Source organism: Astyanax mexicanus, chromosome 4 (assembly GCF_023375975.1).
Source record: "Astyanax mexicanus isolate ESR-SI-001 chromosome 4, AstMex3_surface, whole genome shotgun sequence".
Taxonomy (NCBI): Eukaryota; Metazoa; Chordata; class Actinopteri; order Characiformes; family Acestrorhamphidae; genus Astyanax; species Astyanax mexicanus.
The window spans coordinates 40,646,627-40,670,821 of NC_064411.1; the positions used below are offsets into that span (position 1 = coordinate 40,646,627).

Here is a 24,195-nt window from a genome sequence, read left to right on the forward strand (position 1 = left end):
AATAGTGTGTTTTAACACTGAATTTAAACCAATTGGTGCTTAGTGTTTAAAGTATTTCTGGGTTTATAACCTTTATTAAGACAGTAAAGGGTGGGACTGGAAAATTACCACAGGCCTGAATTGAATTGAGAATTGATATAGGGAAAACTACACATGGAAGGGTGGATGCACCGCATTTTCCATCTTATTAATTAAATAACTAAGTTTTATATATATATATTAAAAAACGTGCATCTGATCTGTATAAAAATCTGTATACAAGCACACACTGTACTGCCAGATTGAATAATCTGGAGTTGAAACTGTGACGACGTGACCATGATAATAATAATAATACTAATTATCACATTAACATGGATAACAGTATAGTTTATCACATAGCCAGCATCTTGGATTTTAAGAGTGCCAATTAATTTGTCATGCCATATAATTTGATTATTATTCTTCTGGAATACGGACTTAATCTGCAGCACTATTTATTTAACCAGCCTTGACGTCAGTGTGTGAGTGATACAAAAAAAAAGGCATACCTGTGTAGCTGTGTATGTGATGATGTGCTGAACATCACGCCAGCTCAGGCAAGGCCGCACCTGCAGCATCAGAGCCACCATGCCAGCTGCCAGCGGGGCTGCTGCGGAGGTGCCCGTGTGTCCGTCAGTACAGCCTGTCCCCTGCTGCAGCGACCAGTCTGATGTCACCTACAAACAACACACACACACACAAATTCAACAACAAAAAAAATCACCTAATGTCAGACAGGGAAACCATTTAACATCTTTTTCTATCTAATCAGACCACACCTTATGATCAATTACATATTTGCCTGATACATAACTGCATGAAGAGACCCTAAATGTATTGAATGTTAATAGTATGTCAGGGTTCACACTTTTTAACCAATACATTTCCATCGTTTTTTCATGACTTTTTCCTACCTTCAGGGCACGTTTTCATGACCATACGATTTTCATGACATCCCATCAGTACAGACATGGACAACAAAACCAAAAAGCAACTAAACTACTGTATAATCAACATCAACTTTAAATAATCAAAACTGATCCTATAAAATTGTTGACACACAACCTTTAATAATAAAATGTGTGTCAGATCCTGAGAGCTCCATTGTGTAGAGCTAAATTACTGAATTAACTCTCAAAATAGATTTTCTCCATCAATAAACAGAAACACAAATATTTGTAGACCAAATTTCCATGACTTTTCCCAAAACGTTCCCGGTATTTTTATTTTCCAAATCTTATCCAGGCCTGAAAATTGCTATTTTCATTTTCCATGACTTTTCCAGGTTTTTCATGACCATACAAACCCTGTAAGTGTGTTGCCAAATATTCAGTTCATCCCTAGTTGTTACACATTGATGTGTATGTGAAACAAATCATAACAGGTTTATTCATACTGAACAATGAATCATTTATTTAAAATTTGAAGAGGAATATTGTACCCCAGGCCCACACCCCACACCACCCTCACAAACTGGCTGTTTTTAAACTAAAAGCTACATGCTATAAGTACAGGGCTGGGATTACTAACACTACCTGAAGTAGCTAGCTAGCTAACTTAGCTGTAGCAGTTTCTTGTTTACCAAAGATCTGGCTGCCTTTCTCTGTGTACATTTCGAATCTAATGTGACTTGAGCAGCACTGCTGAGGTAAATTTATGATTAGAATAGCACTGCTGAAATTAATTTAGAAGTAGAATACAACATCTGGGGTAAATATACGATTAAGATAGCACTGCTAAGATTTATTTCGTATTAGAATAGAACTTTTGTAGTATTTCTGTAGTAATACATTGAAAGGTATATATTTTCAATGATTAGCTACGGAGTAAGACTTGTTGTCACTCTCCACTGTGTGTCAATCTGGCAACCCATATGAGCTTTGCATCTAGGGAGAAGTGGGTAGGGCAGAAATCTCTATCCAGTGTTTGGAAATTGGACTCCTGTAAACATTTCACACATTTACTTGCTTTTATTGCTGATCCTTTAAATGCATGTAAGGCATTGATGCGATGATGAAAAAGCTGTGTTTAAAAAAAAAATTGTTATAATGTTTATTTCGGTGCATTCCTAGTTGCAACTAAGATTAAGAATAACAAAGAAAAACTGGTAAAAAACAGCAACTGGACAAAACTTTACAGGAATCAAAGCTGTGATGAGTTACAGCACTTAAACACAGGATTATGATTAGTTAGACAGTTGGGAGGTTACGCTAACAAACAAAGGAGCCTGGCACACAAAGTATGTCTAAACAGCTGTCCAGATCCAGAGGTACTTTGTTTGCATGTGTGAGCCAGAATGCTGGGGTGAAGATCACAGAGAGGCCTGCAGAAGCTTTGCTTTAGCTGAACACGTGAACATACAGAGAAGACTGAGTGTGTGACAACAGAGCTTTAAACTTCCAGCTATTTCCATCTAAGCAGCAGCTACTGAGGAAGCTATAGCAGAGGTAGACGGTGTGAAACTTTAAGGGCTTTTAAGGGCTGCTGTCCAAATGAGAGTGAAGTGACCAAGTGGTCAAAAAAGGATAACAAGAAGAGTGTTCAGATTCACTCACAAGATAACACCTCAACGTATACAGGTGTAGGCATCCCAAGCCATACTCTAAGGTAATACTTCGTACTGCTATCTCATGATTTTTGCATGTCGTGCTCTAAGGACGAACATATTGGGACACCTGCTTCTTCATTGTTTTATTATATTAAGGGTAATAAAATAAAAAGAGTTTACCGTATTTTTCACACTATAAGGTGCACCAGATTATAAGGTGCACTTCCAATAAACAAAGATTTTCTGGACTATTTTCATACATAAGGCGCATCAAATTATAAGGCGCATTTTATTGCACACTAGTAACTAGTAGTAGGACCAGGAGCGTTGCCATGTTTTCCTTCTAAATTCAGCAGGTCTAGCTAATCTAACGTACGTAAAAAAAAAAAAAGAAGAGTCAAACGAGTGTTGGATGTTAATCTACACAGACGTCTCTCCTAAATAGTGTTTATTAGGGTGAGTAAAGCGCTTCGGTTTATTTACAGTAAGCTTAGATTTACAGACTTCCACTAAAGCGCTAGCGGTTAGCGGCTAATGCCATCCCACAGCACTACACTACGCCCATCCAGTAAGCCAGGGCGATCACTGTAAAAGGGCAGGCTACAGTCTGATACTCACTTCTGCACAGCAAAAGAGCTCAGCGCGGTTAGTGGATAATGCTAATGCTGCTCCAGCAGTGCTAGCCAGGGTTAGCAGCAGGCTACAGGCCGATAACACTAACCTCTGAATGGCCAAAGAGCTAGCGTTTTGCGCAGTTAGAAGCTAATGCTAATACTCCTGGAGAACTAAACTAAAACTCTTTTAAAACGCTGTACTTTAGCAGAGTAGCTTTGATGCTCCTTATAACCTGACTGGTAAAATTCATACATAAGACGCACCAGATTAAAAGGAACACTGACGATCTTTGGAAAAATTAAAGACTCTTACTTTTTTTGGAGCACTGCTTTGAGGATTTGATTGCATTCACCAACATCCCACATTTACCCAAAAATGTTGTATAAGATTCTCCATTACAGAAAATACAGTTCAATTGCTCTAGAGCTCAATGCTAGGGGGTTTTATACTCCAGCATCGTTCTAGTTGGCAATACTTTGCTACAGAAACGCTAAATAGATAAGCTGTGTGCCTGTGTGTATTTGCACATCTGTGTCAGCATTAGATACATCTTAGTACAAAGCAGGTGAATGTCCACAAATATTTGTACATAAAAAAAACAGTATCTTTTTTTAAGATACTGTTTTTTTTTTTTTAACGGCAAGTAGTGCCGTTAAAAGAGCAATGCATTCTGAAAGACAGAAACACATGCAGCCAAGCTGCCTTGTAATATAAATCTCATTATTGAAGATTAGTAGCAGGCAGCAACCTACCCTGAATCCCATTTTTCAGTCTGGCTGAGGTTTTGGACAGTTGCAGTGGCTTGAGCTCTTTTGAGGTTGGGGTTTTCGAGCTGCCAAACCATGTCACCAAGGACACAAGGGTAAACAATGCCAAACAGAGCCTTACATTACAAGCTTCTCCAGCAGGCCTTTTACTAATGTTCTCCCCGCAGCTATTCAGCTGGCCCTGTATAAGTGTGTGTGTGTGTGTATATAAGTGTGTGTGTATGATCAAAACGACCTATCCTGAAACATATGCACTTTTCCAGGCGAGCAGACACGCATGATCCATCAGCACTACTGTAAGCTATGCTGTACGGTCTGTACCATAAGAGCACAGAGGCCCTTGTGTAAATATGAGCCCTGTCATACAAACTCATACCGAGCGTCAAAACTATAATGGTATATGTGAGACGTGTCTTAGCTTGGATAATGTCAGAGGAGGCCCAGAACACACATCTGACTGGCTCGGAGTGTGGGATTTCCTGCTTGCCTTTCAGCACAACCGCATGCATTCCCAGGCAAAGCTGCTGAAGCTTAAGTAATGAGCTTCTAGACTTCTCACCTAGACTAAACGGTATAGCATATGGCCGTCGATGCGTATGGCTCACTATACATCTCAGGGTGTCTGTCTTATTCTGCTCCAGATTGATGCCACTGGAAAAAACCTAATGCTAATATATCAACAGGGCAGACTGAGAAATGTGCTCAAAGAAGAAGCCTAATTACCCTGATAAATAACAAACGGGAATGCTATGTTCTCAATTAAGCGAATGTACACTATATGTCTAAATATTTGTGGAGATCCTTCTAAAGAATGCACTGAGCTACAGCTGCAAATATACAGCTTGAATAGTCTTCGTAAAGAAGTACTGAAATAAAATAGACATGTATGCCAAGCCTGGGCTACAGGAGTTTAAAACCTCCCAGTAGTACCCATGTAGTGTAAATCTCAAGTACTCAAATAAAAGGTGGGTTACTTGCAATGAGAGGTCCAGCTTTCTTAAAGGACTGCCACTATGATCGCTGGCTCGAATCCCAGTTATGCAGCTTGCAATCAGCTGTTGGAGCCCTGAGAGAGAACAATTGGCCTTGCTCTCTACCACTAGTCAACTGGCTATAATCTGTTGAGGAAACTTACCACACATCATGCTAAAAGGACAGGAAAACTATATGGTACGATGATCAATACTATGCCACCTTGCTGGTTTAATACAATTATTCAGGAAACAAATCATTTATTCCTGAGGTAATGCTGTAGGATTGAAAGCTGTAAATAGCTGGGAGTGAAAAGACTACATTGTTTAAAATATATAAAATGAAGTTACTCACGATGCTGCGCAGTGTTCTTCCTCCACTGCTGAAAGTGACGGCCAACATGGAAGCACACTCTTCTGCATAGAATGGTTTTCTCCCGTTCTCATCTACCGCTCCTAGAAACAAACAAAAAAAGACCCAAACACAAAACTTACTCCTAAAGCGGTAGTAGTAATAAATAATAGTAGTAGTAAAAGTAGTAAGATCATCAATATTATACAAATATATATATATATATATATATATATATATATATATATATATATATATATATATATATATATATATATATATATATATATATATATATAATATATAATATATAATATATATATATATTTCCAAAATGGTAACTTTACAGGAAAATAACTTTTAATGGAAGACAATGTAAAAAGATTTTATTCCAAGACATTTCTTTGCTCCACTAATCAAGTGGGCAATAATGTCAATAATGTCAAACAGTGTCAAACATTAAAACGATATGTAGAAAATACATTTAATTAAATGTTATTAAATATTAAAATGTGCTGTAACTTTCTAGTCTGGGCAAATGAAGTATAGAGTATAGAGAATACTGGTGCACTTACCAATAGTGACAGTGTAGATGGAGTTAGCATAGCCATCATAGTTGCAGTTATCATTATACTGTCCTCCATTGCCACTAGCTACAACAAAAATGCTTCCGAAGCCTTTTCGGCCTGCTATCACCCCGTGCTGTAGAGCTGCCTGTTAAGAGAGGACACAAAGTCATTTAAATACAAAATCAGGAAAATATTACCCAATTTTTTCCTCAAATTGGAAAGACAATTACTCAATACCCATTTCATATGAACTCCCTAAATCACTTACTAGAAATGCCCGCTAATACAGCTTGGGTAAGCAGACACCTGTGATGACCAGTATAATACTAGGAGTGATTGAGAAGAGAGTGCCATCTAACCAGCCCCTGAAAAAGCAAGGCCAACTGTGCTCTCTCGGACTCTGGCTGCTGATGGTGGGCAGCATGATCTGGTTCATTGGACCACTCGGAGCGCCTGAGAGATTACTTATTATTCTGTTGGATTTTTGTCTTTAAATCTTTTGTCTTTAAATAGCTTAGTTCTGTAATTCAGTCCATGTTCTCAAAATCACAGAACTTACAGCACCTACAGGGGTTGGACAATGAAACTGAAACACCTGGTTTTAGACCACAATAATTTATTGTCCCGACGGACAATTCTGGTGGAAACAGGAGAGTTGAGGTGCACATTGAATTCTGCCGTGATTTGGGCAGCGGTGGTTTTATGTTTTTTGGATACAATCCGGGTTAGCACCCGAACATCCCTTTCAGACAGCTTCCTCTTACAGCATCCACAGTTAATCTTTTTAGATGTGGTTTGTCCTTCTTGGTGGTATGCTGACATTACCCTGGATACCGTGGCTCTTGATATATCACAAAGACGTGCACCAACAATTTGTCCTCTTTTGAACTCTGGTATGTCACCCATATTGTTGTGTGCATTGCAATATATTGAGCAAAACTGTGCTCTGTTACCCTGCTAATTGAACCTTCACACTCTGCTATTACTGGTGTAATGTACAATTAATGAAGATTGGCCACCAGGCTGCTCCAATTTAGCCATGAAACCTCCCACACTAAAATGACAGGTGTTTCAGTTTCATTGTCCAACCCCTGTAGATACTATGGTTAATATCAACCATAAGTTTAATAAATGAATAAATAACTAAGACCAAAATTAGACCAGCAGATTGAGGAGGTCAGTTATGGCCATGTCTACTTCCCTGAATAACCTCAGCTGCTAATTAAAAGCAGAAAGGAAGCTTCAGAATTGTTCAGATATGTTTAATAAACATGTCTTTTTTAAGGAAAATGAACAGAACAAGCTTTCATGCAAGTCTCAAGAATGGTGTGTGCTGTGCCAGCCATCTAAGCCAGTCATGAATCATTCTGAACATCAGCTGCTAATGTTTCTCCTCAAGCATCCCCACCATAATATCAGAGCTGCATTCCTTAATGGCTTCCTGATTTTCTGATTTCCTTGGAATGTGATCTGTGCTAATGGTTATGAAAGAGGTGCAGTGGTAGTACTGAACACTTCAGGCAGTGATTTCCCTTCTTTCCATTTCCGTTGAAGAATTAGCATTCGTGTTTACGGCAGATGCTGATCTATTTTTCTTGCTATTTAATTAAGGGACTAAAGCAGCGGTTTCTATGAATCTCTTTCTTTGAATTGAAAGCGGTAGTATTTCTAAGCAGGGCACCTCACGATAGGACAGAATATAAGGTACATGCTTAATGTATCACAAATAATTCCCTATGATACTTTGCAGCATATGTGTTACTGAAGAGGATAAAATACCCCTAAATGAGCAAATACCAGGAATTGCAATTTATCTGTGTCAGTTTCACAGAATTTGACACTCAATTTTATTAATTTGATTAGCGCCACCATGTGAAATTATGAAGCAGTAACTTGTTAACGATAATTTAACGATAATGTTGCAATATCAATATTTTTCAATAAATTGAATTCCCCACAACACAGACAAGCCCGATGAGCTGTAAGTAATGACGTACGCGTGCTTGGGCACGGATTGTTTAAACGCAGTGTGAGTGCAGGCCAGCAGGAAAGCAGTCAAACGAAGTGGTCAACTGAACCATGCCTAGTGTGAGTATACCATAAAGCTCTGCTTCATGAAACAAATTAATTTCTAACTCTATTTCTATTATGTGTCCAAATGATTGTGGAGACCCTTTCCAAAGTTACTTTAAAGTTACACTTTTTTCTGACATAAGGGTGCATGTATACACACAAACCTACTGCAGATAACTACAAACCTACTGACTTCTGGATGATTACTGAGTTCCTACATCTAATCCAAAAATCTTACATCCCTACCACTCTTGTTTGCTCAGTCTACCTCACAGCAATGTTTTTAAAATCTAGCAAAACGCCTTCCGCGAAAAGCAGAGACATGGTACTCAAACAAAAGCAAGATTAACTCTTTTTTCCCCCTCACATATTCTTGATTTCTGAAGTGACAATGAATGAGCAAGTCTCCACACAGTGCATATCAAACAACACAATCTATAACCCTGCAGCTTTAATAACATCTCTTAGAGTGCAGCAGCTATGGGGATTGGAGTTTATTGGGCCACTGAGAGAGACTGAAATAACTGTTACTGAACTTCAGTGAAGTTTCCAGAATACATGCCAGGCCTACAGACGGACACAGCAGGAAAACACAAGCACAGTTGTGTGCATAACTAATGACAGTGTGAAGTACTTACATCTCCAAATACTATGTCAACATATTCACCTAATCTTTACCTATGGGAAAAAACGTTTCTCAACTGCTGCAAATATTAAAAGGTAATGACTATGAGGAGACAGCAGCTGGTAATGTTCGGATTTGATGGCTTTCAGTTAAGAGTAAACTACTTGAATTTCTTTCCTCTTAAATGTGTTTCAGTTAGGTATAGGTAGAGTTGGTATACAGTGAATAGCCATATTTGAGAAATGTTTTCATTCATATTATGGCAAGAACTGAAGAAATGATGGTCAGTCAATCCAAAAAATTTTAAGAACTTTGAAGGTATTCTCAAAGACGTTCTGAAGAAACTGGCACTCATCAGGGCCACCAGGACTACCTTTTTCATTATAATATTATTGAACATGTGGTCTTGCATTAACAGGCACTCTGTATGAATTTCTTTGCAGTTTTTAGCATAAAATGGCCAATGTGATTTAATTAGTTGTTTGCCAGTCAGCTAAAATTAGCCTAGTTTGATGAGCTGGAGTTTGTAGTATTTGAGCTTGGACAGAAGTTTTTTTTACTGGTCTAGACCAAGTACAAATACTAATAAAAAAAGCAAAGCAAAAGTTAATCATTTTAACTGTCTCCAGTGAGTTTCTCACAGCAGCTCAGGATTATAGTAGCTTTGGTTTATCTTGGTAATAAACAGAGCAAAGACAGCTGAGGTAATACAGTTTAAATGTAAATTTAAATGCAATTTCATGATGAAATACATTTGAAATACATAGTAACATACATACTGCTCTTTCACTGTTGAAACATTTCAACACTTACTGGACAAAACTAGGTATCCAATGAAAGATCTGATTTGTTCCTGATTTAGATTGTGCTGTAAACTCAATGAAGGCAGTCTGAGACACATTGTCTGGGAGAAGGGACGATGTCTAACAAAAACATTAGGCGTGCATGGCTCCCCCTCTAAACTACTGTGCAGATTCTGGTTGCAAATTTGCTAACATGATGGAGAATTCTGTCGTCAGTTCTATAGAATGAATGAGAATAGAACCAAAGTGTCCATGTTTGTCCATGTATGAAATAAGACGGAAACGTTAACAAACATTGACATTTCAGCTTCATTTTAGCCTTATTACCTTAGATCAAACACAGAACAAATGAAACACATTCTTTGCAAACAAACCAAGCCAATAAGATTCACAACCATCTGGATCTTCTGTAATTTCACTATGTAACTGAGTGGACAGGAATCTGACTGCAGGAGATCCATGAGGATTTCAAAAAGGCTTGACTGACAGGAATGAAACCCTTTCTCAGACACTGAGCACAGCCAGTAATAACAAAACAAGAAAAAGGAAAAGTTTGACTTCAGTGATACTCTCATTTATATGCACACATGAAAATTCATGAGCAGCCAGAAGGGTGACAAGTTCAGAAACCAAACCCTTGTAGCTGGCAGCTCCATTCCTAGGAGGAAATTCTGCTGCATTCTGGTTCAATAGGAGACTAAAATACTGCACATGGCAGCTGCTCTGGAATTATTTAGCTTATCAATTTTAGCAACATTGCAAAGCCATGTCAAAAATCACCCTTGGAGACCCCACATCACATGTATTATACATAAGGCCAGTTTAACAACATTGCTTTCTTATTGAGTTCTACTGGCCCTATTTAATGGCTTACGGTGCTTGGGCACAATGATTGCCTCTTTTAATGAAATCTGAGGACAGATGCTTCAATTTCTTAGTGGTTAAAGCATTATTTTTTTTATTTATTATCACCACATTTATCAGAATATAAAAAAAAACATGGCTATTGGACAAATGTTTAAATATGACCTATATTTTAAACAAATCCATGACTGCTTTTAATTTATTGCGGAACAGAGAGTCCCAGAGAACACAATGCCAAAACAAAATAAATCAGCAGCTGAAACTTAGAAATTGATAGATTTAATCCATTATTTTTTAATTAATGGATTATCATCTATAAAAGTATTTCTAATAAAGGAGATGTAGGTAAGAGATGAAAGTACAGGTAATGCTTTCTCACACTGCCCTCTGCAGGAGAGAAAAGGAAGTACAAACAAGGCAAGCATAATCAGAAATGAGGGGTAAATAAGTTTCTATACACACAAATAGACACATACATAAAAGGATCAATTCTCTTCTGCTATCACCATAATGTAAATGGCAGAACTGACCTTGCCCAAGGGATGTGGTCCATCAACAGTTCGTCCATCATCATCTGGACCCCAACTATAACAGAAAAGGCTTATTTAGTTATTAAACATTATTTAATTTCAAAATAGAACACGTCTCAACCTTGTTCTCCTCAACATTTGCTTAAACAAACAATCTTTGGACGATTCTACATTAATATCAATAACTCAATAATAACCAAGGTATTCAATGGATTTACAGCAAGCAGATGGACATATTTTACGACTCCCGATATATCTTGAAAAAATAATGATATTATGACTATTTTAAACTATATTATCAACCACTGTGCTGTTTAGAAGAATTACAAAATACAGACATACTGTGCACATTGTTATGGGTATCCTGTATTTATACTGAACTCTCATAGTAAAATACACAGCACACATAATTACGGTAAATACAGTAAATTCACAAGAGCAACTGCCATCCAGAACCTTGTAAAATATTGGACTTGGATGGAATTGTGGGAAATGTAGTGGATTTAGGAGGGTTCCCCCCTCTATCCACTTACTCTTTTATTTCTTATGTTCTGGCTTTAACATCTTCTGTTAACAAATGAAATGATGGTGGACTGGGCGAAAATGATGTGTCAGTGTGTGTGTGTGTGTGTGTGTGTGTGTGAGTGCTGGGCAATATGGGAAAAATCATATATCACGATATGGATTTTTTTTTTAAATCACAATAATGATATATATCATGATATAACACATTTAAGTATGTTTTCAGTTATTCTTCGAAAAATATGACAAAATATTATCATTGCTTACTTTTTTCCAACTTTATTTCAAAGTGACATTAAACCAAACTTTCACAAATGAGAGTTACTACCTTTTAGTGCAGCAATATATATATATATGCATCAAATGAAAACAGACGAGGTAGATGCAGTAGCTAATTTTTTTCAAAAGAACAATGCGTCTCCATTGTTCCGCTCTCAATAATTTAATAACATAAAGCACATCGCAAACCGGCGTGTCTGCACTTGTCCGTCAAATAATGTAAAGCAGCATCATGTCGCAAAACCACATTATGAAGCTTTTTTTTGCAAAGATTACTTTATTATCCCTAATATAAACCGAGTTTATGCAAAGTGACCACGCCAATACATTTCATCATAGCCTACATTATATATTTGCATGAATAATTGATGAAATTACTGTAGAAACGATAGGGATGATAGAAGGTAAGTAGCACAATAGACACTTTTTTTATCATCCCCACAATATTTACCGTCATATCGCACAGCACTAGTGTGTGTGTGTGTGTGTGTGTGTGTGTGTGTGGAATGCCACTGAACATGCTTTACTGCTTATCTAAAACACATTACATGAACTTGAAAGTAATGTACACAGCATCACAGGAAAAGCAAGGAAGGACAAAGTACAGTGTACACAGAGCAGAGTAAATTAACACAGTGTCACTCTTACCTACATAAACTCTTCTATGTAAACAGTGCAATAAGTCTATAATTAACATGACATTTACATTAAAGAAAAAAATCAGAGTATGTTGAGAATGTTTAGGCACAGATTCACCAGAAGGTCCTGCAGGTTAATTCTAGACATATCCCAAAATACTAGTTGGTTTAAATAGATATCAATCTCCTGAGACATTGGGAATGTTTATGAATGCAATTAAAACCACATTCTTTGTTCATTCCATAACTGGAACAAGCTGCCTGGAACATCTGAACCAATAAAACTGGTTTCAACAGAAGCTTCTTTAATGTTTAATTAATTTTGAATTTAAGACTTGTGATCATTGGAATGAAAATTAAGAAAACAAATCCAAAAAAAAAAAAAAAAAAAAAACTTTAAGCCTACTGTCCAAGGAAGGTTTTTTACTTGATTTTGGAGCACAGCTGAAAGGATTTGATTGGATTTGTTGACAAAAGGATTAGTGAGGTCGGGATGTTGGATGATCACCACCCCACCTCAGCCCCAAGTCATCCTCAAATTACTGGATGGAGAGGCATTACTCCAGAGCACATGGGTGGGGTGGGGTTACTAAAAGCTAGTCAAACGAGATTTTTGTTTATTTAAGTAAATCGCTTCTGTTTACTTACAATAAGCCTAGAAGGCTGGGTGCAGCAGCATTAGCAGCTACCTGCTAGCACTAGCCATGGTTAGCGCTAGTAAATGCCGCCCAACAGCGCTACACTGAGGAACCCTGATATACCGATATACTCACCTCTGAACGACGAAAGAGCTAGAGCTGCACTGAGCTAGAGCTTAGTGCAGTTAGCAACAAATGCTAATGCTGCTCCAGCAGTGCTAGTCAGAGTAAGCAGCAGGCTACAGTCCGAAAATAATCACTTCTGAATGGCAAAAAAGCTAGCCTCTGTGCTGGAAAATTAAACTGAAACTTCTGTATAATGCTGTACTTCAGCTGAGTGGCTTTACTGCTCCTTACAACCTGACTTATAAGGCATCCTATTTGAAATCTGTTACATTACTATATTTGAGTTCTCTTTATGGGTTACTTTAAATTGTATTACTAACTAAATACTGATAAACTAATAATTATTTTGATGTAACTAATATTGAGATTAATTGAGAAATGAAAACATGCAGTGCATTTCATACAAGCTGAAAAGTACCTGCAGCTGTAAACATCGTTGACCTGGTAATGTTTATTGAATGCCACTGCCTCCATACTGTCTGTGAGGGGTCCATCCAGAACTCGGATTCCTGCGAAGTAAACTTTGAGCTTAGGACAATCATGGAAAACAAATCACAACATTTCCTACACCAGTTCCATCAGTATTCCACTGGCATTAAAAAAAGTTTACATAGCACAGTTTATAAACATATTAGTTTTAAGTTTGGGAAGACAGAGTGGACACTTAATTCCTTATATTGTTATAAATGTAAACTTAAACGCCCAATATCAACTCAAAAATGAACCTTAATGAACTGTACTTCTGAAACTGCACTCAAACCCCACTGTAGAGAACACAAGATCTCATTACAACATTACATACCTGCCACTCTGCTGCCGTACGCCACTCCCACGGCACAGAAGCTGTTGTTGGACACAGCAGCGATCTCGCCCGCACAGCGGGTTCCGTGGTGGTTATCACTGTGAGCATCAGGGTGCGGCATGGGATCGGGATCATTCGAGTTCAAATCATAACTGCCCTCTGGACACTAAGGAGAAAAAAAAAGAAAAATCAGACAAAAGAGTAGAGTTTGAAGAGTAAGCATCTCAGTCATGCAAACAACATGCTAGATGTGTATCAAGAGTATAATACACACTATATATACAGTCATTTACAGTGATGTCAGTAACTGATGTCAGTCAGTTACTCTAATCTGACCCTTTTTTTCAGTAACGAGTAATCTAACGCGTTACTATTTCCAATCCAGTAATCAGATTAAAGTTACTTATCCAAGTCACTGTGCGTTACTCTCTCTCTCTCTCTCCACCTCACACACACACACACACACACACACACACACACACACACACACACACACACACACACACAAACACACAGACCGCTCCCTTTCCCGTCACCTTTACAATCCTCCCCTGTCTCTCTCTCGCGCTCGGCGTGTCTTTAGTTTCCGCCTGTTCTCATTTTTCCGCCAGTTCTCGGGCTCCCTATCTCTTTATAAAGGCGTTTTTTCCCGGCCGCGTCCCAATTCACTAGCCAGGGCAGCGGTCTGCACAGCCGCAGAGCGCGTATACCGTAAAGACAAGAAAAGTTCTGACGCTTTAAATGAACGCTGTCAAAATTAAATACTTTTCAGTAGTTTACTGGTTTGGGTCCACACTGGACAACGTCTGGGTCCGGACCCGGACCGCAGTCCGCATATATGTGATCCCTGGCCTAGACACGGACACTGTTTTATAAAACCACTCCTTGCTGCCCTGCAGAGAACAACAGGTTCAATCAATCAATCAATCAAGCTTTATTGTCACACAGCCACAGTACAAGTACAGAGACTGGTCAAATTAACCATCAACCTGTCCACAAAAGGGGGGGGGTTACATGACAGGAAGACAGAGAATAGGAAATTAAGAGGGGTACAATGGGAAAGGAGAGGAGAAAAAAAAACAGCATACCCCATACTGTGCTCCTAAGGAAGCACAGTATGGGACCATAAAAAAACCTCAGCACATATGCAATACACAGACAATAGACAGTTCTGGCAACATGTGGGTTAAGGGGTGGTAGAGATAGAGTCCAGTCCAGACAAGCAGCCATCCGGCAACCCGCCATTAATCCGGCGCGCTCACGGACCCGTCTTGCCGCACCTGGGGGGTTCCAAGCAACGAAGGCGTGGGACAGGGAACGGAAGGAGGGGGGGGCTGAAAGATCCTCTGCCGTTCCCAGTCAGAGTCAACATCCAGCAATTTTAGGTAAACAGGGACAGACTTTGTCACAGTGTTCTTCTGGAGGAATTTTATCACTACCAGCCAAGGCCGTGCTGATAGCAGGGAGCCAAAACAAAAATTAAACTTCAGTTCAATGTTAAGATTTACAGTGTTAAATATTTCTGGTCAAGAAAGACTTTCTTTATTTTTCTTTTTTATAAAAACAAGTATTTATGTTAAGTGAAATCAAGAAAGACCATATTTTATTTTTTATTTTAAAAAAAATATATATGTTAAGTTAATTCAAGAGAAATTGTCTTTTATTTTTATAAAAAAAAAACATTTTTTCAGGAAATAGTTCAACTTTAAATGTCTAGAGATACATTGTTGCTGTTAAAAATGCATTTTCCAATAAAGGGAGTATTGGCAAAACTGGTTATAGTTTTTATGTTAAGCCGGCGCCGCGGCGGGAGGTGGTGTCTGCAGCTGCTGAAAGTAATTAATAAAGTAACTTGTACAGTAACTTAGTTACATTTAAAATCAAGTAATCCATAAAGTAACTAAGTTACTTTTTAAAGGAGTAATCAGTAATCAGTAATAAGTAATCGGATTACTTTTTCAAAGTAACTATACCATCACTGGTCATTTAAATATTTTGGGACATCAGCTCAGTCTGGCCTCTGGTTTGCAATATGGGAGATCTGTGAATGCAAATTTTAAACGGCTCACATAATTAGGCTGAATATCCTCCAGCGTGTGCTGCACACCATCATCCACTACAACCACAGTGACGCCCGCTCCTGTGATGTTGTGTTCCCAAACTCCTGTAACATTGATATCCATACCACGCTGCACATCATTGTGCTGTAGAAAAAGAAGAGATAAAGATTAGTGAAATAGATAGCAGGTAAGTGACAATATGACTCCTATTACAAAAGAATAAGAAAGGATAGCGCTTTACCGGTAAAACTGAGTTCACTGTATAGGACACCAACACCATATGGTGACCAGATTATAATGTGGTGGTAGGAGTAGCTAACTAAGTTAAGTAGAGCTAAGCTAAATAAACAAAACTGTAATAAAAAATGCTTTCTTTCAAAGTCACACGAGCGCCGAGTGTTTATCACACATACTCGATTTCTCTCCTGAAAACGGTTTATTTGGGTGAATAAAACGCTTCTCTTTACTTACAGCAAGATTAGATTTCTGAATATCTCCAGCACTAAGGCTGGAGCATTAGCATCAGCAGCTAACTTCTAGCGGGTAACTGAGTAACCCCGAGCGTTCCCGTAAGCCAGGGCAACATTAGATAGTGGTTTAGCCCACGTAGCATGTTATAATGCCCAGACTACAGTCCGATAATACTCAACTCTGAAGACGAAAGATATAGTGCTTAGCGGGTAATGCTAATGCTGCTCCAGCAGTGCTAACCAGGGTTAGCAGCAGGCTACTAATAATGAACATTCACAAACTGAAATGACTGCCACTGAAGCAAGCCATGGCTGCATGGAAACATCCACACTTGTGAGGCATTATCTTGTAAGCGAGGTCAAAATCTTGCCAGCATCTTAAAGGTTCGAGTGAGGCCTGATAGTGGATGCCAGATGGATGGATTATCTCATTTCCAAAGCTGTGCAGGCATTTAAAAAAAATCCCTGTGTCCCGTGAATATACCTTAGGAGGCATAACCACCTACAGTGGACAGAACCGTAGGTGGTAATGATCATGGCTGGTGGTATCTGACTAGAATTGACCATGTAAATCTGCCAGAACATTAAAAACAATGCTTAAATTTGTGTAGCTCTATCTGCCTTTACTGGTGGATGCACAATGATTATTTTCACTACTCACCAAATGCCACTGGCTTGGATATTTTGGATCATTGAAAGTCATGCCTCGCTTGGATCTGCTGAGCACATTCTCCTGTGAGTGCCAGAGCACCTGAGGGTGGGCAGTCAAAGCCTGTTTAGCTGCCCAGTGGTCCCACTGCTCTCCCCCCGCCTCGTCCGGCACATGACAGAACAGGTAGTGGCCCTCCAGCTGGCCAATCTGTCCACGACTCTCCAGTCCAGTTTCCTGGGCCACGCTCTCAGCCAGCTCATCCAGGGAGCCTCCCTGAATATCGGAGTCCCGGTCTAACTGCACCGCCCATGATCTGCCCGGCTCGCAGGCCAGTGAGGCAGGGAGAAGGCCACGAGAGAACAGTGAGTGCAGGGAGGGCAAGGTCAGGAGAAGCAGGGTGATGAAGGGAGGGAAGGGGGGTAATGCCATAGCAAACGGGTTGGACCCTCAACACAGCGGCACCACATTAGACCTATGGCCTGAAAAAGAAAGAGAACAGAAGAATGTAAATGTAGAAAATGTAGTAAATTTAGAAAGCCTACATTGATTAGAGGCGGTGCAAAATTTACTGATGATCAATGGTGGTAGAGAACCATGTCATCTGTTAATGTTAGCCCACTGTGTTATATCAAGTCCAAAGTCAGTGAAGGGTTTTCCCAGAACTTCAGGATTCCCTCTGCTGAACTTTTAATGAAGATGCAGATTTCATTTTCCAGCAGGACTTGGCACACTGCCAAAATTACCAATTGGTCTTTTTTTTTTTTTTTTTTTTTTTTTTTTTAGATGCGCTTGTATACACACAATCACACTATATGGACAAAACACTATAAAATAAAACATTATAAAATATTAGATTTAGTGGGACACTGGTTAAACTGGACATAATCCAGGCCTGATTACTGCAAACCCCATTCAAACCTAACATCACTCAGATACAACTTTTCCAGCAATGTAAAACAGAGCTCAAAGGTTTTAAATAAGCCGCACACTCTGATCACCACAATCAAACAATGAAACAATGAAACAATGAAAAAGTAAGTGAGTGAAAAAAGGTTACAAGGCCATTTCCTTAGCTGTGAAACTGCAGCAAACCACAGAGAGAGCCATTATCTGCAAATGGAAAAAACCTGCAGCAGTGATGAATCTTCAGAGAAGTGGCCGGCCTACCGAAATTCTTCCAAAAGCACAGTGACAAAGGCCCTCCAATGTAACTGAATTAAAGCATTTCTAAAAAGAAGAGTGTGCCAAAATTCCTCTGGAGGGATGCAAAAGACTGACCTTCGGTGTGTTCAAGTGTTTATGGCCATTAAAATTTTCATAAAATTTAGGGGTCAGTTACTTTTTCTCATGTTCAAAAACACTTCAATGTATAAATATCTGAAATCACTTAATTTGACAAATATGTAAAAACAGACTTTTTATTATTCTTATTGTCTTTTTAAGAGCACATTATGCTCTTAAATGATATATTATAAATTATTAAAAATATTCAGACAGTGAAATTGTAATCTAAACATAGACAACAAACCAGCTCAAACAGACAACAAACCAGCTCACTGATTTTAATGCCCTTTGGTCAAGTATATCTAATGAATAAACAAACTGTATACTAAGCTCTCTCAGCAGAAGGTGCAGCAAAAAAAAAATACAGCTTTGTATAATATACACAGCAACATAATTACATATATCTATCTATAAATTCAATAAAATTTGTTATATTATATAGCAATTTACAGATTATGGACATTTTCTTGGGCAGAGAGACATTATTACCATCTTAAACGTCTCACATCGTGGGGATTAGTGTATTAGTGTGTGTTCTGCTGGTACAGGTTGATAAACACACAGCAGTGTTGATGGATTTTTTTTTTTAGATCTCAGTGTCACTGCTGGACTAGAAGAACTACAGGAAGAGTCTTTGACTTTAGTTTGTGGCCTTAAGCACAGGCGTACTTGGGTTCTGCAGCGGGACAATGATCCAAAGAACACAGCAAGTCCATCTTTAAATGGCTCCAGAAACTCTACCCAAAAATGTGTAGCTAAATGTAGATTTTGGAGTAGCCTAGTCAAAGTCTGATTGAGATGTTCTGGCATGATATTAAACAGGCTGTTCATGCTCAAAATCTCTCCAATGTGTATATTTGTGCGGGTTAAAGCTGCATTAACACTGAACACTGAAATGCTGCGCTTTAAAACACAGTGTAAACAGAGCAGAGAAAGCATTTTTTTCATAGCTGTGTTAATTAGTGTTATCTAGTTAACTAATGTATATGGTATTGGGCCTTTACTCAAACTAGTAAATCATTTCACTGCAGCAAAAAAAATTATATAGCTTTGAGAAAATAAAAAAGAGATCACTTAAAAATTAGTTTATTCAATTTTACCTAATTGAAAACCCCTAGAATATAATCAAGATGACATGACACCAAGCTGAACTGCTTGAATTTTTGCACCAGGAGTGGCATAAAGTTACCCAAAAGCAGTGTGTATGACCGGTGGAGGACAAAACAGGATTATTCCACCAAATATTGATACAAACTTGTTTTATTTCGCATTATTTGAGGTCTGAAAGCTCTGCATATTTTTTTTTCAGCCATTTCTCATTTTCGGCAAATAAATGCTCTAAATGACAATATTTTTGTTTGGAATTTGAGAGAAATGTTGTGCGTAGTTTATAGAATAAAACAACGTTTTTAATTTTATTCAAACATATACCTATAAACAGCAAAATCAGAGAAACTGATTCAGAACCTGAAGTGGTCTCTTTTTTTTCGGAACTGTAATTAACGTTATATATTAAATCTTACTTATCTAACATAACTATATAATATAACTGTAGAAAGTGTGTACATTTTTTAAAATACAATGTACGTGTCTGTATCTCTAAAACAAACGTAATATCAACACTTAACATCTTATATACATAATAACACCAATATATATCATGTTATTAGGTTAGCTAAGGTTAACGGTAACTAATTAAGTTAACGTTAATGTTTTAACGCTCAGTAAAAATCTAAATCTATGACAGGCAACCAAACCGCCAACAACACACAGAACAGACCTTACAGAGCGAGCAGCTGAGAGCGGTTTACAGCCCGCAGCTCCGTGTTTCCGTGTTAAAGCCCCGAATCAGTGGTGTAACTCTGACTGATACCGTGTGTTTACAGCCCTGTCAGTGAGTCAGTTAGCTAAATGCCCCGCTGTCACCACGCTAACAGACAACCAGGCTAGCAGGCTAACAGGCTAGCGGGTTAGCTCCCAGCACGGGCACGGACTTTACGGCTTAGCAGGGCGGCTATAAATACGAGCGCTAAAGTGTTAATTCTGTCTTACCTCAAGTCAACTTTCTGTAGAGTTGGGCGACATTAGTCTGGCCATTTCCTCTCAGCCTGTCCGCGGACTCTCTTCATACTAGCTCGGTGTTTCCGCGACGTGATCCTAGTTTGTAGCATCCGGTGTTAGCCGGGGTCCAGGGTGTGTCCCATTCCCGTGCACGCTCCCTACTCCCTACACTCTGCTTCCTCTGAGCCACTGTGAATCAGTCCTTTTAGAACTCAGCCTAACGCCCTTAAATTTACATTATCAGCAAAGGAACTGCTATAAGTGATTCAATAGTTGCTCAAATTACAATATACACGTTTAAGTTACAACTTAAAACGATCCAGTATATACAAAAAATGATTTAGTATTTAGTAAAAAAACGTATCTACTAAAAGTAATCCAATTAAACTACTTTAAACGATTCAATATCTACTTTAAATGATTCAGCATTAAGCGTAATTCATTCTCAACGATAAACGACTTTATTGAATTAGAAACTGTAAAAAAAATATTTACTTTTAATAAGAAAATATTCTGTATCCACTAAAAGTAGTCCAGTAACTTACTACTTCAATTATTTTAATAATAAAAAAATCAGTATCTATTACAAAAATATTCACTACTATAACTGATTCAGTATTAATTAGATATGACTCACTAACTACCATGAATGAATCAGTATCTATTAAATATGATTCAAAAACTAATTTAATAAAAAAAATAATTTAAAAAATCCATTAACCATTTTTTATGATTCGGTATCTATTAAAAAGTGATTCAATATCTGTTAGATATGACCCAACAACTACCATAAACAAATCAGTATCTAATTTAATTTAAAAAACTAATTTAAATAATCCAGTAACCACTTTTTTCTATCTATTAAAAAAAGATTCCTTACTATAATTGATTCAGTTTCTATTAGATCTATTTTAATAACTATCATTCAGTAAATAAATAATAAAAATATCAGTATTTATTAGATTTTCTGATATATAAACTCCTAGAACTGATTCTGTACCTGCAATAACTGATCAATAGCTGCTATAAAAGATTCAGTAACTGTCATAAAACACAGTTACTACTTTAATTTAATTCAGCATCTGTTATAAATAACACAGCATCTACTATAAACTGCATTTTAAAGCACTTATTTTGAAACAGCACGTCTTCACTATGCTAGCGCGAGCGTGCTTTTTTAAAGGTGCCCTGCATAGGTTGCATTATACATTTGGAACATCGCCAACTTTCCAGTTGATTTACCTGCATGGAACAGCAGAGTGCGCTGTGCGGTTTCCTAACTTTAGTCCTGTGAGTGGAACTATAACCCACCTGCTCTGAGTGATGCGGTGTTTTCTCTTCTGTGAGGTGGGTAATTATTATTTACCATAGTGGTTTTAGTTCCAAATAGGGGTTTAGAAAAGTAGTATGCCCTCAATACAGAGAGGAATACATTCATATGATGTCTTGGGGCATTTTATTCTTTCAAAAAAAAAAAAAAAAGAAGAAAAAAAAGACACCTTTTGGGCACTTCTAGCCAATGGGGAGTGAGCTCTGTCATTATCAGGGTATCTCTCTCAGCTGCGCAGCTCAAAAAAAGCAACTGCAAGAACTGCCTGTAAAGCCTTCAGCCGCCTCCCACTCCCCAGGTTATAACAGCGTTATTTAACTCTTACCATTTGGTACCATTTTCCAATTTTCTAGTTTTTTTTTTATTTCACAATGAAAAATGAAAAAAAAAAAAAAACTTCTTTCAATTTTCTGATTTTCCCCCCATCTTGTAACAAAAGAAAGTTGTATTATACCATCACATTTTGTTACAAGATGCAAAAATGGAAAGATCTAAAAAAAAAAAATCTTATTCTTCATCAAAGTAAATGGAAAAAAAATGAAATAATGAAGTGTTATACCTAATTTTATATGTTCAAATTTAGCCTGAAACAGTCAGAAAATGTAACTGATCAACGTTACACTGACCGGAAAAAAGTAGAAAATATAAAACGTTTATTTAACTATAAATATTACGAATTTAGCGCCATTTACCCCCTTTGGCCGCTAGATGCCGCTGTAAGGCAGGTTTTTCACTTACCTCTGACGGAATGTGGGGCTGTCGGGTTTATACGATACTCCTGATTTTATCCAGCCGTTTTAAAGGTGTATATAACATATTAGGCTACACTGTAAAAAAAAAGCTGTTTTACCAGCTGTCCCCAGTATATTTAACAGTATTTTCCCTGTTTTTTCTTTTTGAAAGATACAGTATATTAAAATGTCAGGAATACAGTGTTTTTCGAAAGGTGTTATGAAGGTTTAACGAAAAGAAAAATCAGTATGTAAGTAAATTCATTATGTCTTTTAAACAGCTTTAGGTTCACAACTGTAACAAAAATAACCGTATAACTGATTGTTATAATATGTTTAAATGCATAAGCATACGTTTCTGTTATTTTACATATGCAGTAAATAATGTCAGGAAAAAACAAGGTACCAGAAAATGTCTGCTTTTTTTTTTCTTCGTATTTTTATTATCTCCTCTGCTGCTAGAAATTACTAGTAAGGGTCTAAGGGTATTGTTGTGTTTTTTTTTTTGTATGTTCTGTGATATGTTTAATGAGGTTGGCTGGATATTTCTGGGTTTTTAGTAGTTGCTGTCATAATTAACTATAAACTATATTGAGATAGCCAGTCAGAATGCATTACTTGCATTGAAATCTCGTAAAGGACACTTGGAGAAGCTGCCTGTTCACTCTCTACTCCACTTAATAATTTCCAAGTAACAGGAATTAAACCTAAATTCTGCATGTTTAAAGGACATGAACTGTTTGATTTGTATTCAGGAAAATATTGATTTTAAGATAAAGTTCAGAAAAGAGCCAATTTTATGATTTTACTTATATTCATTATATTTTGACACTATTTTTCTATACTTTTTTTTTTTTAGAATTACAATTATGACTTCCAGTAAAGAATGACAAAAGCTCTTTATTTAAGGCTTGAATAGAAATCCTTAAGATTTAGGGGTGTAATGTCATGCAGAATATTGACAAAAAATCTGGTCTGTTAAGGGGTTTTTAATCTACATATAGGAAAATTCTATGTTATATGTTCTATGTTCTATGTCTAAGGCTCAAGAAATGTAACATTGTACACAACTGGTCATAATGTTTTGGCTCTGACATACTGCTTTGTAATGGATTGTACATGTTTTTTTGCTTGTCTTTAGGCAGATTTCAGCAGCTGAAGCAGTGGAGCTGCTGGAGGAGAATAGGGGAATGGAAAAATGAAACAGTAAGGTAAATGCTGGATGAGGCCTGTGGTTCTGTGCTGAAGGACGGGCTGAGTGATTCTGCAGCTCCGGGCTCAGCTCAGCTTTATATCCTTAACGTCTTGAGTCACGATGATCTTCTGACTTCACAGCTATGTGCCCTGCAGCGTCGGAGAGATCTGATCAGGTCTTTTGTGGAGGATTGGATCACAGCCACCGAAAGGTACGTCCAGAACTTTCAGGTGCGTTTGAAGTGCTTTGTTTTTGCAGCAGTACAGAAATGAAGGACGGAAGCCTGGCAACTGCAAACGCTGGGTTCTCACTTACATGTGAGAGGAGTCCCGTATCATTTCAGAAAATGACTTTCACACACTGTTCTTTACTCTACTCTCTCTTTAGCTGGAATGTGTCTTTTCAGCCTTTTCACTGTTGCCAATAGAGGAAACAATAGGAGAACCATCCATCACCGGCCGAGAACCGCTCGGGGCCTTCACAGGTGAGGCCTAAAGAGAAGAAAAAATAATGGGTGATGCCAGCGCTGTAGAAGCCAGAGGAGCAAGAACTTTCATTTACTCTCCCCGTCCACCCATTACTGCTGTACTTCTCTACAATCTCTTCAGCACTTCCAGGCGTTTCAGATAGCAGCTGCAGCAGGTGAGGAATGGGCGGAATATGGCCTCT

General features: G+C 37.9%; 1 protein-coding gene across 3 annotated transcripts in view; it reads right to left on the bottom strand.

The window, feature by feature from the left end:
- pcsk7 (proprotein convertase subtilisin/kexin type 7) overlaps nucleotides 1–20,414 on the bottom strand; it is a 37,169-nt gene extending 16,755 nt beyond the window's left edge. For 2 of the 3 annotated variants that reach the window (XM_049478653.1, XM_049478655.1), the window contains exons 1-9: nucleotides 20,262–20,414; nucleotides 16,935–17,404; nucleotides 15,813–15,947; nucleotides 13,744–13,909; nucleotides 13,360–13,450; nucleotides 10,739–10,793; nucleotides 5,850–5,988; nucleotides 5,278–5,378; nucleotides 531–698 (exon numbers count right to left, since the gene is read on the bottom strand). In XM_049478653.1, the coding sequence (XP_049334610.1) occupies nucleotides 531–698; nucleotides 5,278–5,378; nucleotides 5,850–5,988; nucleotides 10,739–10,793; nucleotides 13,360–13,450; nucleotides 13,744–13,909; nucleotides 15,813–15,947; nucleotides 16,935–17,354 (1,275 nt within the window). In that variant the 5' untranslated portion in view covers nucleotides 17,355–17,404; nucleotides 20,262–20,414. Of the gene's footprint in view, nucleotides 1–530; nucleotides 699–5,277; nucleotides 5,379–5,849; nucleotides 5,989–10,738; nucleotides 10,794–13,359; nucleotides 13,451–13,743; nucleotides 13,910–15,812; nucleotides 15,948–16,934; nucleotides 17,405–19,989; nucleotides 20,117–20,261 lie in introns of those variants that run through there. The other variant, XM_049478654.1, reaches the window with a different exon arrangement.
- Between the last annotated feature and the right edge of the window lie 3,781 nt (nucleotides 20,415–24,195).